General features: G+C 42.9%; 1 protein-coding gene across 4 annotated transcripts in view; it reads left to right on the top strand.

Annotated features, from left to right (window-relative positions):
• The window catches only part of BTAF1 (B-TFIID TATA-box binding protein associated factor 1), a 394756-nt gene that overhangs the window by 254802 nt on the left and 127021 nt on the right, over positions 1 to 12933 (top strand). For all 4 annotated transcript variants that reach the window (XM_033943697.1, XM_033943698.1, XM_033943699.1 and 1 more), the window contains 2 exons: positions 3233 to 3383; positions 3475 to 3584. In XM_033943697.1, coding sequence (XP_033799588.1) covers positions 3233 to 3383; positions 3475 to 3584 — 261 coding nt within the window. The remainder of the gene's footprint in view (positions 1 to 3232; positions 3384 to 3474; positions 3585 to 12933) is intronic.

Below are 12933 nucleotides of genomic sequence, written 5' to 3'. Positions count from 1 at the left end.
CGGCTTGCAAACCACGATCTAATAGAGCCTGCTTATATGCCCACAATTCCTTTCTTTTTCTCAGTTTCCATGCTCATGTCAGGAAAAATCCAAACTTCCCACGATTCATAAGTACAGGATTTCTATTGTCTAGCAGCCTTCAGGACATATTCCACCTCCTGGAACCGTAGCAGCTTGACTATAAACGCTTTGAGGGGCATGCTTAAATCTGGTTTTGGTTATAGTTACCTCTGTTCTCTTTCAATTTCAAAAGGAACTGGTGCAGTCGTATTTGGAAAGCAGCACTGTAAAAGTTTTGTATAAATTGCAGCAGCTGATCGCGTTCCACTCCCTCTGATATACCACAGACATGGAAAAATTGGGGGAGGCTATCTAATATCCAAGTTCTCTACTTTTGCAGATGAGAACTCAAGCCTTTTACGGGCCATACCCAGATCTTCCGCACCTCTATCCTGGGCCTCTTCTACCGAAAAAAAACTCTCCAACTCCTCCACTCTCTGTCAAAGCCAGTAGTTTATACACCAACATTTCAGCATTATCCACCAACATTTCAGCAATTTCTGACTTCGCCAAGCATAGTTCTTGCAAAACCAGCTCAAGTGCTGCTTTCTTTGAAGGAGCTACCGGTCTCACCGGGGAGGATTCCCCCACCAGTTTACTTCCGGTCAGACTCGTGCCAACACCATGCGCAGGCTTGGAGACTTTGGAAGCATAGATGTTCTTTACTGTAGGAGTATTCTTTACTTTTAGAAAACACGGCATCTCGATGAGTAGTTCACTCCTCCTGTATCCTAACCCACAACTGATGGGTCAGATTCCCAGGGCTTGATGAGGAATAAAGTGGAGAGGGAGGTCAGTGAGCACGAAGCGCTCTTACACACGTCCGTACAGCATGGGAGCTCGCCAGAAGTCCTTGCAAGTGTGAGTTTGAGGAGAGGGAAGGGAGGGCATGAGTGTGGAGGGAGGGCGGAGAGGTGCCAGTACCCCTACCAAGATGGCACCCGGGGTGACCCACCCCCCTTTACTTTGCCACTGGTGATAGGAAAGAAAGAAGAAGAGATGTTGGACCCAGGTAGGGAAGGAGAAGATATATTGGATCATGAGGGGAAGGGGAGGGAAAATCATTGGGGAAGAGAGAAGAAAGAGAGCATGAACAACTACGAGCAGCAGAAAGACAATAGAGACACGAGAAATCCGCCCGAACATTAAGTATATATAAAGTAAGACCAAATCACTACAAAAAAGCAATTATCCAAGCAAAAAAGAATTACTACACCAAATGTATTAATAAAAAAAACATTCCAGACCCTTGTTTTCTATTCTCAAATCTCTTACAACTATCAATAAATGAGAAAATACCACTATTGAATCCCCATCTGCAAAAAATCTAGGCCTTTACTTTACTAAAAAGATTACAAATTTACGACAGCAACTTTCAAATGGAACAACGAATAACACGACTAATCAAAACACTGAAATGGTAGGTCTACCCATTAGTAAACTATCAATTATTACAACCCCTACACTACATGAAATAAAACAACATATACAGAACATGAACATTGAAGGAAATAACTTTGAAACTATCCCTCTCTTTTTCCTAAAACGTCATTTCAACATCTTTAGACAATACATACACATACACCCGGGTTTATTGACAGACTACTAATCCCTCATTGTCCAACTAGAACCCTTTGATCAGGTAATCAGCATCCTTTAGCGACCCCTTCCCCACGCCATATATTTTATGACACCACCAGGAAAAAATTTTTTTCAGTTAAAGCACCTACAGCCTTCACATCTCCGGGAAGATAACCCATTAGATAAATTTAAATCCAAGATTTTCCTTTTTAAAGATGCCTATGATCAGTAACAATTAGATCGCAAGTCAAAGGAAGAGCATTCCCCTCCCTCATGCTGACCCTTTTATGGCTTCCTTTTTTTTAACAAATTGTATTTCACCCTTAATTCTTTTGTTTCCTGTATGTCAATTTAGTCTGATTAATGTTTTCCCCCTGATTTTAATGACTATTGATGACAATTTTTTAAGCGGTATATCAAATCTCAAATAAAACTTGAAAACTGCAGGGAGAGAAGAACAGTAGAAAAGAGAGAAGGAGAGATGATGAAACATTGGAAGAGAAGAGATGATGGATAATGAGGGGAGGGAAGAGAGGAAGTACAGAAATATGCAAGGATGGAGAGAAAAGGACAGGGAGATGCAAGACTACAATATTGTGGACAGGGAGGGGAGATACTGGGGGTGGCATAGAGATGCATAAGAGGAAGATAGTGAGTACAGAGGGTATAAATGGGGAGGGCCACTGCTAACCCTGGGATTGATAGCGTTGAATCTTGCTGCTGTGTGGGATTCTGCCAGGTGCTTGTGATTGGGATTGGCCACTGTTGCTACTGGGCCTGAAACCAAACTGGGCGGGCTCACCCATGGCCATGCCCCTGCTTGGACAGCTCCTAGTTACAAAATCACTTCCTGCTACACCAAGGTGATCTTTATGCTCCATGACAATACAGGGCTGCCAGATAGAGAATGACATGGTGGCTGTTACCTGCTGGTAACCGTAGGTAACCCACCGAAATGGTGAGGGGGGGGGGAAGTGCTCACTGCAGGTACGGGGACAAGGCATCCACCGCCCTGTGGAGCGGTGAATGGCTTTGTCCCCGTAGGTAAGGGAGGGAACATGCGCAGTCCACTCACTCCTTCCTACCTACCCGAATCTATAAGAACATAAGAAGTTGCCACCACTGGGTCAGACCATTGGTCCATTGCGCCCAGCGGTCCGCTCCCGCGGCGGCCCGTCAGGTCTATGACCTGTAATGTGGTTCCTGTCCATTTCTGTAACCTACCTCTTCTTTTTATCTGTAACCCTCAATCCCCTTATCTTTTAGGAACTTATCTAAACCTTCCTTGAAACCCTGCAATGTGCTCTGGGCTATCACAACCTCCGGAAGCGCGTTCCATGTGTCCACCACCCTCGCCACCACCACCCTATCTATCTCATTTCCTCTCCCTTACCTTTGCGGCTCGTATTAAGTTTGAGTAACTTGTTGAAAGCCACCAGAGCCTACGTTCAGTCACGTGCATCTGTGGGCAGAAGCTTCAAGGAGATTTTGTCCTTTCTAAAATTAAACTAAAAGAATTACAGCTATGATGGTGCTTTGTCAGAGTTGTAACTTATCTCCATTGTTTGTTCCTTTTCAATTTTAATTTCAGGCACAGAAACAATATGTTGTACAGAGAAGAGGTGCTGAATTTACATTGACTACTGTGGCTAAACATTTTGGGTCTGTTATGGTAACTGAGTTGCCTCATCTCTGGGAGATTATGGTTGGTCCATTAAGGAATACTAACATTTGTGCTTTTGGTAAGCAGAATTTTTAGTGGTTACATGTCTTTTGCTAATTCATAAAACCCAAGCTTGCAAGTTTTCTAAATGTCAATGCATATTTCAATAGATGGAAAATCAATTTTGGAAAATGGAGATGGCCCTGCTCAGGAGCTGGTGTATTCTCTACAAGTGTTTGAAATAACAGCAGCTTCAATGGATCTACAGCTTCACCCTTTGGTAATACATCTGTTGTTCTCTGGAATGAAGACTGTTAAATTTTATGCAAATAAGCAATTTATGTTCAAGTGCAGTTTGGGGGGCTTTTACTTAATTTTTCTATTCTTGGCTTCTAATTTTGTTCCTTCATATGTTTCTAAATTTCAATACTCTCATTTAATGCCAGGTAAATCAGTTTAAAGTACAATATTTACTACTGCTGCATCATTAGTGATCCCAAATGACCTTCCTTAATAAAGGCAAATTATTTTTAATTGACTTCAGTTTTAGATGCTTCTTGTAAAATTTGTGAGTTTAAGTGCTTCAATTTTTAGTTGGCAAGATCTGCCTGCAGTTTAAAAGATAATTTAATACTTTCTTCTTGTGATAGTCTGGAGAAGACAAAGGCCATTGCAGATTAATTGTACTTGACATGTGCTTGCCACATTCAGCGATAGTAAAAATAGGAGAAATACAATATAATAGAGAAGTACTTATGGAATATGAAAGCAAAATAATATAGAGTATATTAAAATAAACATTTTTTTCTATAAAAGTGCTTGTTAACAGTGATTCCATAATTTCTTCTATTCTGGATTTTTGTTGGTTTTAGACAAGCATCAGTTAAGCAGCCACCTTGACTGGAAACACTTCAGCGACCAAGTCCTTAATATCATCGCCCCCCCAAGACTCCGCAAAAAAAACCCTCGGCCCTCAAACAAATGGTTTGATGCGGATCTCTTAGCCATAAAACGCGAAGTAAGGAAACTAGAACGAACATGGCGCAAATCAGGGCCCGACAACGACAGACTTAACTGGCGAAAAAAAGTCAGCGAATATAAAAAACTGATAGTCGAAAAACGCAGTAAATATTACTCCCAACTCATCAACACCTCTTCTCTAAACAGTAAAGCACTTTTCAGATTAGTCAACTCCCTTCTAGACACCGATTCTCACAAACGCTCTAGCTCAGAACTCCCGCCCCCCCGCAATAATCCTAGCTGACCACTTTGCCAACAAAATCCAAACCTTAAAATCATCACTTACAACTCCCAACACTGAGACAATATTCAACCTTCCAACAGTAGACACAACAGGTTCAAGGGCCGACATGACCTGGAGCTCATTCGAAAGCCCAGACTGGAACCTTTTCCTCAAACTCTTCTCAAAATACGCCAACTCCCTATTAGACAAATGCCTACCCACCATTATTAAATCCGCCCCCCTCCCTACCCCCCAATTCAAAACCGAACTCTTCACCTGGGTCTCACTATGCCTGTCCACTGGTCTCTTCCTGACCGAACTCGGCCACATTCTCATATCCCCCGCCTCAAAAACAACAAAGAACCCATCTCCTCCGCCACCAACTATAGACCCATTGCCAACATACCACTCTTCCAAAAACTCATGGAAGGCCTCATTAACCATGACCTCATGAACTACCTAGAAAAGTTCAACATCCTTCACGATTCCCAATCCGGCTTCCACTCAAACCACAGCACGAAAACGGTCTTAGCTGCTCTAACCAATTACCTCCTCCAATTATTCTCACTGGGCAAAAGCGCCCTAGTACTCCAATTCGACCTAAGCAGCGCTTTCGATCTGGTCGACCACAATATCATGCTCCGCTGCCTTGACTCCATCGGCATTTCCGGCCAAGTACTACACTGGTTCTCAAGCTTCCTAACTAACCGTACTTATCAGGTCCACAGCAATGGAACCTTCTTCCATCAATGGCGTAATTCCTGCGGAATCCCACAAGGCTCCCCACTATCCCCCTCCCTCTTTAACATCTACTTGGCACCTCTAGCACGGATACTAGCCGACTTAAACCTTAAATCATTCATTTACGCCGATGACATCACCATCATCATCCCCCTAACTTCATTCACCCAATAGATGGAACAACTCACATCCTCCATCCTCACCAAGTTAGAACTATGGACCTCACAACTTAAGAACATAAGAACACTGAAAAAACCAAAATCTTCCTGGCAAGCTCTACCCATAAAATAACAAACACCTCCATGAAACTGAACGGCCTAGATTATCCTATCAACCCCTCCATAAAAATACTCGGAGTCATCCTAGATAGATGCTTGTCCTTCGAAGACCATACCAGTGACCAGGTCAAAAAATGCTTCTGCACCCTCTGGAAACTTCGCACCATCAAACACCACTTCGACCACCTCTCCTTTCGTTTACTGGTCCAATCATTAATCTTAAGCATACTGGACTACTGTAATATCATATATCTAGGAGCCTATAAAAACACCATCAAACGTTTAAGAATAGTACAAAATGCCGCCGTCCGCCTCATCTTCTGCCTCAAAAAATACGACCACGTTAGCCCCTATTACGCTAAACTCCACTGGCTGCCGGTGGAAGCAAGAATCACCTTTAAATTCGCTTGCTTCTGCTTCAAAACCTTAGCAGGCTCTTCACCAATCTACCTATCGGAGCACCTTGAAATTGCTGGCCTCTCTCGTACTCGAAATACCTACCTGTTCTCCTTTCCCTCCCTGAAGGGCTGCCTCTACAAAAAATTCCTTGACCGATCCCTAGCATTCCAAGCGGGCAAATGGAACAAATGCCTCTCTACTCTCATCTCCAATTCCCCCCACTATCAAACATTCAGGAAGTTAACTAAAACCTAGCTTTTCTGACAAATTCCTCTGATTTATCCTCCCTCCTCCTCCCTTCTTTTCTGACCTCTCCCCCCTAGACTCTTACCGCCTCATGTAACACTGCTATTTGTAACACCGCTGTATCGAACTTATAGCAAATGTAACTACTCTGAACATATAACCTAGCTGCCAAAATAAATTCACCGTATATTTATCATCTAAAATGTAAATGTAACATTAACGAAATTGTAACTTCGCTGTAAATGTACAGTCTCTTCATTTGTTAACTGCATAGAACATCCATGGTAATGCAGTATACAAGAATAAAGTTATTATATATATATATATATATATATATTTAGGTAGGGCTGAGATTTGGAATATAATGTTTATCAATACAATGTTCTAGAAAGTTTCTAGGTGGTTTAAGCATAACTCAAGGAAGTACAACTGTTTCAGAAGTCTTAATAAAGGGTAAAGAATTTGATATACTGCTTTTCTGTGAGTACAATCTTCAAGGCATGAGATTTCTGTTGTATTTTCAGTCTATTTCAATATTTAGCCATTCTTAAGTCCCAAGGTAACTAGCAGTCATATTAATATAAGTTAGACATATAAAATACATAAATAGTCTCACAATAAATCCAGTCCACTCAGACCCCTCTATCCACCCCCACACAATCAACCAGCCATTAATAATCAAGAGACTTTCCTCATCTAGAGTATTGCATTCAATTCTGGTCGCCTTATCTCAAGAAAGATATAGTGGCACTAGAAAAGGTTCAAAGAAGAGCGACCAAGATGATAAAGGGGATGGAACTCCTCTCGTATGAGGAAAGACTAAAAAAGTTAGGGCTCTTCAGCTTGTAAAAGAACCGGCTGAAGGGAGATATGATTGATGTCTACAAAATCCTGAGTGGAGTAGAACAGGTACAAGTGGATCGATTATTCACTTCCTCAAAAATTATAAAGACTAGGAACCACTTGAAGTTATAGGGACGTAGTTTTAAAATCAAATGGAGGAAATATTTTTTCACTCAGAGAATAGTTAAGCTCTGGAATGCATTGCCAGAAGTTGTGGTAAGAGCAGATAATATAGCTGTTTTTAAGAAGGGTTTGGACAATTTCCTGGAGAAAAAGTCTATAGTCTGTTGAGAAAGACATGGGACAAGCCACTGCTTGCCGTGGATCGATAGCATGGAATGTTGCAACTCTCTTGGTTTTTGGCCAGGTACTAGTGACCTGGATTGGCCACCTTGAGAGGGGCTACTGGGCTTGATGGACCATTGGTCTGACCCGGTAAGGCTATTCTTATGTTCTTATTCCATAACTTAATTTCCAGTGCAGTAGGAATGGTATTCTGAACCTTAGGGTTCTCCATCCATTCTCGCAAGCATTCTACAAAAAGATATCAATCACAGCTTTTGAAACCTCTTCCTCCAAAGAGTTTGCTGCCTCCTTTTAATTTCTCTTTTTTCCAAGCCAGCATGAAAGGTGTCTTCTGTTATGTCCCTTCCGGATTCCATATGCTAGGTGTTTAAGCCCAACCCGCAGTCCGGGTGTTGCAGCAATCCACAACCTCCCTGAGCCCATGCTGCACACCCCCCAGCCCGAGAGCCAGCAAACAAATCCAGTTACAATTTCTGCAAGCAGTCCGTGCAGAAGCCTTTTGCAGTAGCTCTGCTTCTTGTTTTTATTTTATGATTAAAGTTTGTTTCTTGGTGGCTTCAGTGCCTCGAGAACCCTCCCCCAGGTGGTCCTCTGTCGGAGAAAAGGACACAGTTCTGCAGTGCCAGACAGTAGCTTCACAGAGAAATTCTGGTGGATCTGTGGAGCCAGCCTATTGTGTGCCACTTTCTTGAAGTACCCAGGGTCCCTTCCCGTGGGAGTCTGATGGCCGATGACCCTGTCACAGGTTTCTAGTGCAGGCTGTGTGTCTGGACAGAAACTCACCCAGGTTTCAAGGCACAAGGCTGCCTTTTCCCTCCCTCAACCACGTGGCAGAGGATCCATGGGGGCGGAGGTTGTAGTCGGTATCTGACCGGCTGGCCTCTCTTCATGAAAGAGCTGAAGCATACCATCATGCTTGAGGGCAGACTCAACAGCTCAACAGTAGTGGTGTAGTTTGAGTTCAATCAAATCCTGGCATATTTGTATCTTGTACATTGTATCTCTTTTTCTGTGAATCACTTTGCACTTATAGAGGAATCTCCCAGTTCTTAAATAAAGTATCTTTCATGACTGTGTAAAATCACCTTAATGCATTCATTTTATGGAGTTTCAAAGTCCAGAAGTTCAAACAGTTCTGAATGAGACATATAAGATCATGAAGGGCATTGAGAATGTGGAGAGGGAAAGATTCTTCAGTCTGTGGGGAACTACAAGAACAAGAGGGCACTCGGAGAAACTAAAAGGGGACAGGTTTAGAACCAATGCCAGGAAATACTTCTTCACTCAGAGGGTGGTGGATACCTGGAATGCGCTTCTGGAGGGAGTGATAGGACAGAGTACCTTACAGGGATTCAAAGAGAAATTGGATAAATTCTTGAAAGAAAAAGTTATTGACAGGGATATAGGTAGGGAAGATATAGGATAAAGAAAGGTACAGTTGAAGGATATGGATAAAGAAGGATAAAAGGGATGGAAGGATATAAAGAATCGCTTACAGGTCATGGACCTGATGAGTCGCCGCGGGAGCGGACTGCTGGGCATGATGGACCTCTGGTCTGACCCAGCAGAGGCACTGCTTATGTTCTTATGAGATTCCTCCTCTGTTTCCATATTAATAGGTAGAGCATGTCTCATCTGTTGAATAAATCCAGTAAAAAGAGAGACACTGATGGAGATGTTTGTCTTTGTGGAGAAGGTGAAGGATCTGACTGTATACCATAAGATTCCTCTGCTGAAAATTCTGTTAAGTCCTCCCCTGAGTAGACAAGAGATGTCAGTCAGATTCTTGAAAGTACTGTCATGTAGGTGAATTTGGAAGTGTGCACCGAGGTGAAACAGGATACTCCTCCATTGCTGATGTATGCGTCAAGTGGGCCTGTGTCAACTGTGATGCTTGACGCTGAGCAGGTGTGCATAATCTTTTCCTGGATCGACACCTTGATGTATCCTTAGGCTGGGCACAGGCAGGCATGGTAGTCTCTACATACTGTGAAAACTGTGTGTACAATAGCCCCAACAGCTCCTGCTGGAGCATAGCCTGGTTCTCCTCCTTGAGAGTTGGTGCCAGTACCTAAAGAGAAAATTGCATGGGAGCAGTCTGCTGTACCAGTTGATGTGGCGTGGGAGACCTCAATATCGAGGTACGCCTCCGTGGAGATACTAGTTAGAGATGAAGAACAGTCCTCTGTGTGTCAGTGCTCGCTGTGCGTTGTTGAAGTCAGTGCTTGGGAGGACCTATGTTGTGTGACTAGAAGGGGAGTAAAACTTATGCTTCTTAGCTTTCTTACATGGTATGTCCCCTCAACACTGGAATCAATCAACAAACCAAAAAAAAGAGGGACTATAAGAGGTATAAATCCTTAGAACCGAGAAGATGCTCGGAAGCATAAGATGGTAAGAAAATCACAAAGTTTCAAGTTTATTAGGTTTTTATATACCGCCTATCAAGGTTATCTAAGCGTTTTTTACAATCAGGTACCCAAGCATTTTCCCTATCTGTCCCGGTGGGCTCACAATCTATCTAACGTACCTGGGGCTATGGAGGATTAAGTGACTTGCCCAGGGTCACATCAGGAACACGCCCCTGTAAGTGTTTTCAGTAGTCTTTCATTGCACCATCTTCAATCAGTAGAAAGGTTTTAACTGTGTCTGAATAAATATTGAAAAGTGTTCATTTCTTTATAAAAAATAAAAAAAACAACCCTCAAACTCCAATCAATTTAAGTGGAAGTTGTTTTGAAAAAACTTAGCTTGAAATGAAGGTAAGGTAGTTAGGACGTTGTCTCACTCCAGCGGGTCCTCTCACGCTGGCTCCTTAAGGAAGGAGTTTTACTCACTTATTACAGCTTTGCTGAAATCTAAGTAAATTACATCTAGCATATGTCCTCGATCCAGCTCTCCAGTCACCCAATCAAAAAATTCATTCAGGTTCGTTTGGCATGATTTACCTTTTGTAAAGCCATGTTGCCTCAGATTCTGTAACCCATTAGTTTCTAGGAAGTTCACTATCCTTTCTTTCAGCAACACTTCCATTATTTTTCCAAAAACAGAAGTGAGGCTCACCGCCCTGTAGTTTCCCCGCTTCATCTCTGTGACCACTTTTGTGAATAGGGACCAATCCCCAGGAACCACTCCCGTCTCCAGAGATTTGTTGAATAAGTCTTTAATAGGACCCGCCAGAACCTCTCTGAGCTCCCTCAGTATCCTGGGATGGATCCCATCCTGTTCCTTCGCTTTGACCATCTTCAGTTTTTCAAGTTGTTCATAAACACTTTCCTCTGTGAACAGCGCAGAATCTACTTCATTTTCTCACGTTACTTTGCCAGATAGTCTCAGTCCTTCTCCAGGATTCTCTTCTGTGAACACAGAACAGAAGTATTTGTTTAGCACGTTTGCTTTTTCCTCATCACTCTCCACATCTGTTCCCAGCATCTTTTAGTTTAGCAATTCCATTTTTCATCTTCCTCCTTTCACTAATATATCTGAAAAAAATTTTGTCTCCCTTTTTACATTTTTAGCAATTTGTTCTTCCGCCTTCACTTTCGCCAGACTTGTCTCTCTTGGCTTCTTTCATTTTCACCCGATAGTCCTTTCTGCACTCATCTTCTTGGGTTTTTTTATATTTCACGAATGCCAGCTCTTTTGCCTTTATTTTCTCCACCATTAGTTTGGAGAACCATATCGGTTTCCTTTTTCTCTAGTTTTTATTTATTTTCTTCACATAAAGGTCCATAGCCATTGTTATCGTTCCTTTCAGCTTAGACCACTGTTTTTCCACTTCTCTTATGTCCTCCCATCCTAACAGCTCTTTCTTCAGGTACTCTCCCATTTTATTAAAGTCCGTACATTTGAAATCTAGGACTTTAAGTATCGTTCGTCCTCTCTCCACTTTATCAAACCAAACCATTTGATGATCACTACATCCCAGGTGCGCAACCACTCAAACATTAGAAATACTCTCTCCATTATGAGGACCAGATCCAATATCGTTGTTTCCCTCGTGGGTTCTGTCACCATTTGTCTGAAAGGCATCCACAAACTCCCTACTTCTTTCCGATTCCGCAGAAGGAACATTCCAGTCCACATCCAGCAGGTTGAAATCTCCCAACAGCAGCACCTCCTCTTTCCTTCCAAATTTTTGGATATCCACAATCGAATCCTTATCAATTTACTGCGATTGAGTCGGAGGTCTGTAGACTACATCCAATAGATAGAAGTTCCATCTTCTTTTTTCAGAACGATCCATTTTCTCACTCTCTCTCTCTCTCTCTCTCTCTCTCTCCCTTCCTCACTCTCTCTCTCTTTCCCTCTCACTCTCTCTCTCCCTCACACCTTTCTCTCTCACTCTCACTCATCAGTTGTTAGAAAAATGACTTTCACACTTGCATAGAGCTGGCAGGGCAAACCCTGAACAACTGAGCAGGGGAAGCTCTGAAGCATCCTCCTGCTGTTCAGCTGTTTGGGAAGGAAGGAAGAGTAGGTTTGGATTTTTTAAAATGAGCATTCCTCTTCCCAGATTTCTACAAAAAGGTATATGGGGGGGGGGTTGAGGAGTGTGCTTGAGCTGGGGGGGTTCTGACTTGACTCCCAACTGGCCACGAGGGTGTTTTCTTGGAGACTTGTTGGGTGGTAGGAGGGGTCTGTCGGGGGGGGCAGAACCAGGTTTTGGGCAGTCAGGGGTATGGGGGTGGTCTGGGTGGCCAAGGCAGGAAGGAGTGGGCATCCCTTCTGCCAACATTCTTCACGGGGAAGGGGGGTGTTCAGGAGCATGGGGCTTTTTTTTCAGATGGCCGCAATATGCAGGAAGTTCAGGAACATAGGGGAGTCCAAGTTTCCGAAACAGGAGGAAGTGGTCATCCCTCCTGCCTCTTTTTTTTCCCCAAGGGCCATTTCCGAGGCAGGAAGGAGTGGGCATCACTCCTGCCTTTTTTTTTTTTTTTTTGGGGGGGGGGGGCTGTTTCTGAGGCATGAGGGAATGGGCATCACTTTTGCACCTCTTTTTTTTTTTTTTTCAGCAGCTGTTGTGGCTGGTTATGGCAGACCTGTTGGTAATTTCAAGTCATTTGTAGTGGTCGCTAGATTTAGCTTATGCCTAAGTGATTTTAGGGCATTGAATGAGGGTGCTCGTTTTAATATTTACTACCTCGTCTTAATACTAATGAGGTCATTTGCATGGCAGAGTTGGAGGCTTCAACGAATGCACAGAAAAGCCCACGGTGAGCCATTGTGGCCATGGTCGGTAAATTACATCCACAGCTAAACTGGTTCAACTGGTTTAGCGTCAATAGTTAGACACATGATGAGTTTATCCACGTCTCTGCCCAGCAAGGGGAGTGGCAATGTTCTATATACTCCTTCACATGCTCTTAATGCCAAATTTTGAATCTTTTGGTTGAAATTTTATATTTAGAACCTGATGACATATGAGAAGTCTGTGACCTAATATGCAAATGGTCTTCTTTCCTTCCACTGCTGATCACTACTGATCAGTGCAAGAAGGGGAGGGATGCATAGGATGCCAAGAAACACAAGGACAGCCAAGGTGATGACAAGTGTGTGACCTGATAGACAGT

Source organism: Geotrypetes seraphini, chromosome 4, assembly GCF_902459505.1.
Source record: "Geotrypetes seraphini chromosome 4, aGeoSer1.1, whole genome shotgun sequence".
Classification (NCBI taxonomy): domain Eukaryota; kingdom Metazoa; phylum Chordata; class Amphibia; order Gymnophiona; family Dermophiidae; genus Geotrypetes; species Geotrypetes seraphini.
This window is presented reverse-complemented; position numbering and strand designations above follow the sequence as displayed.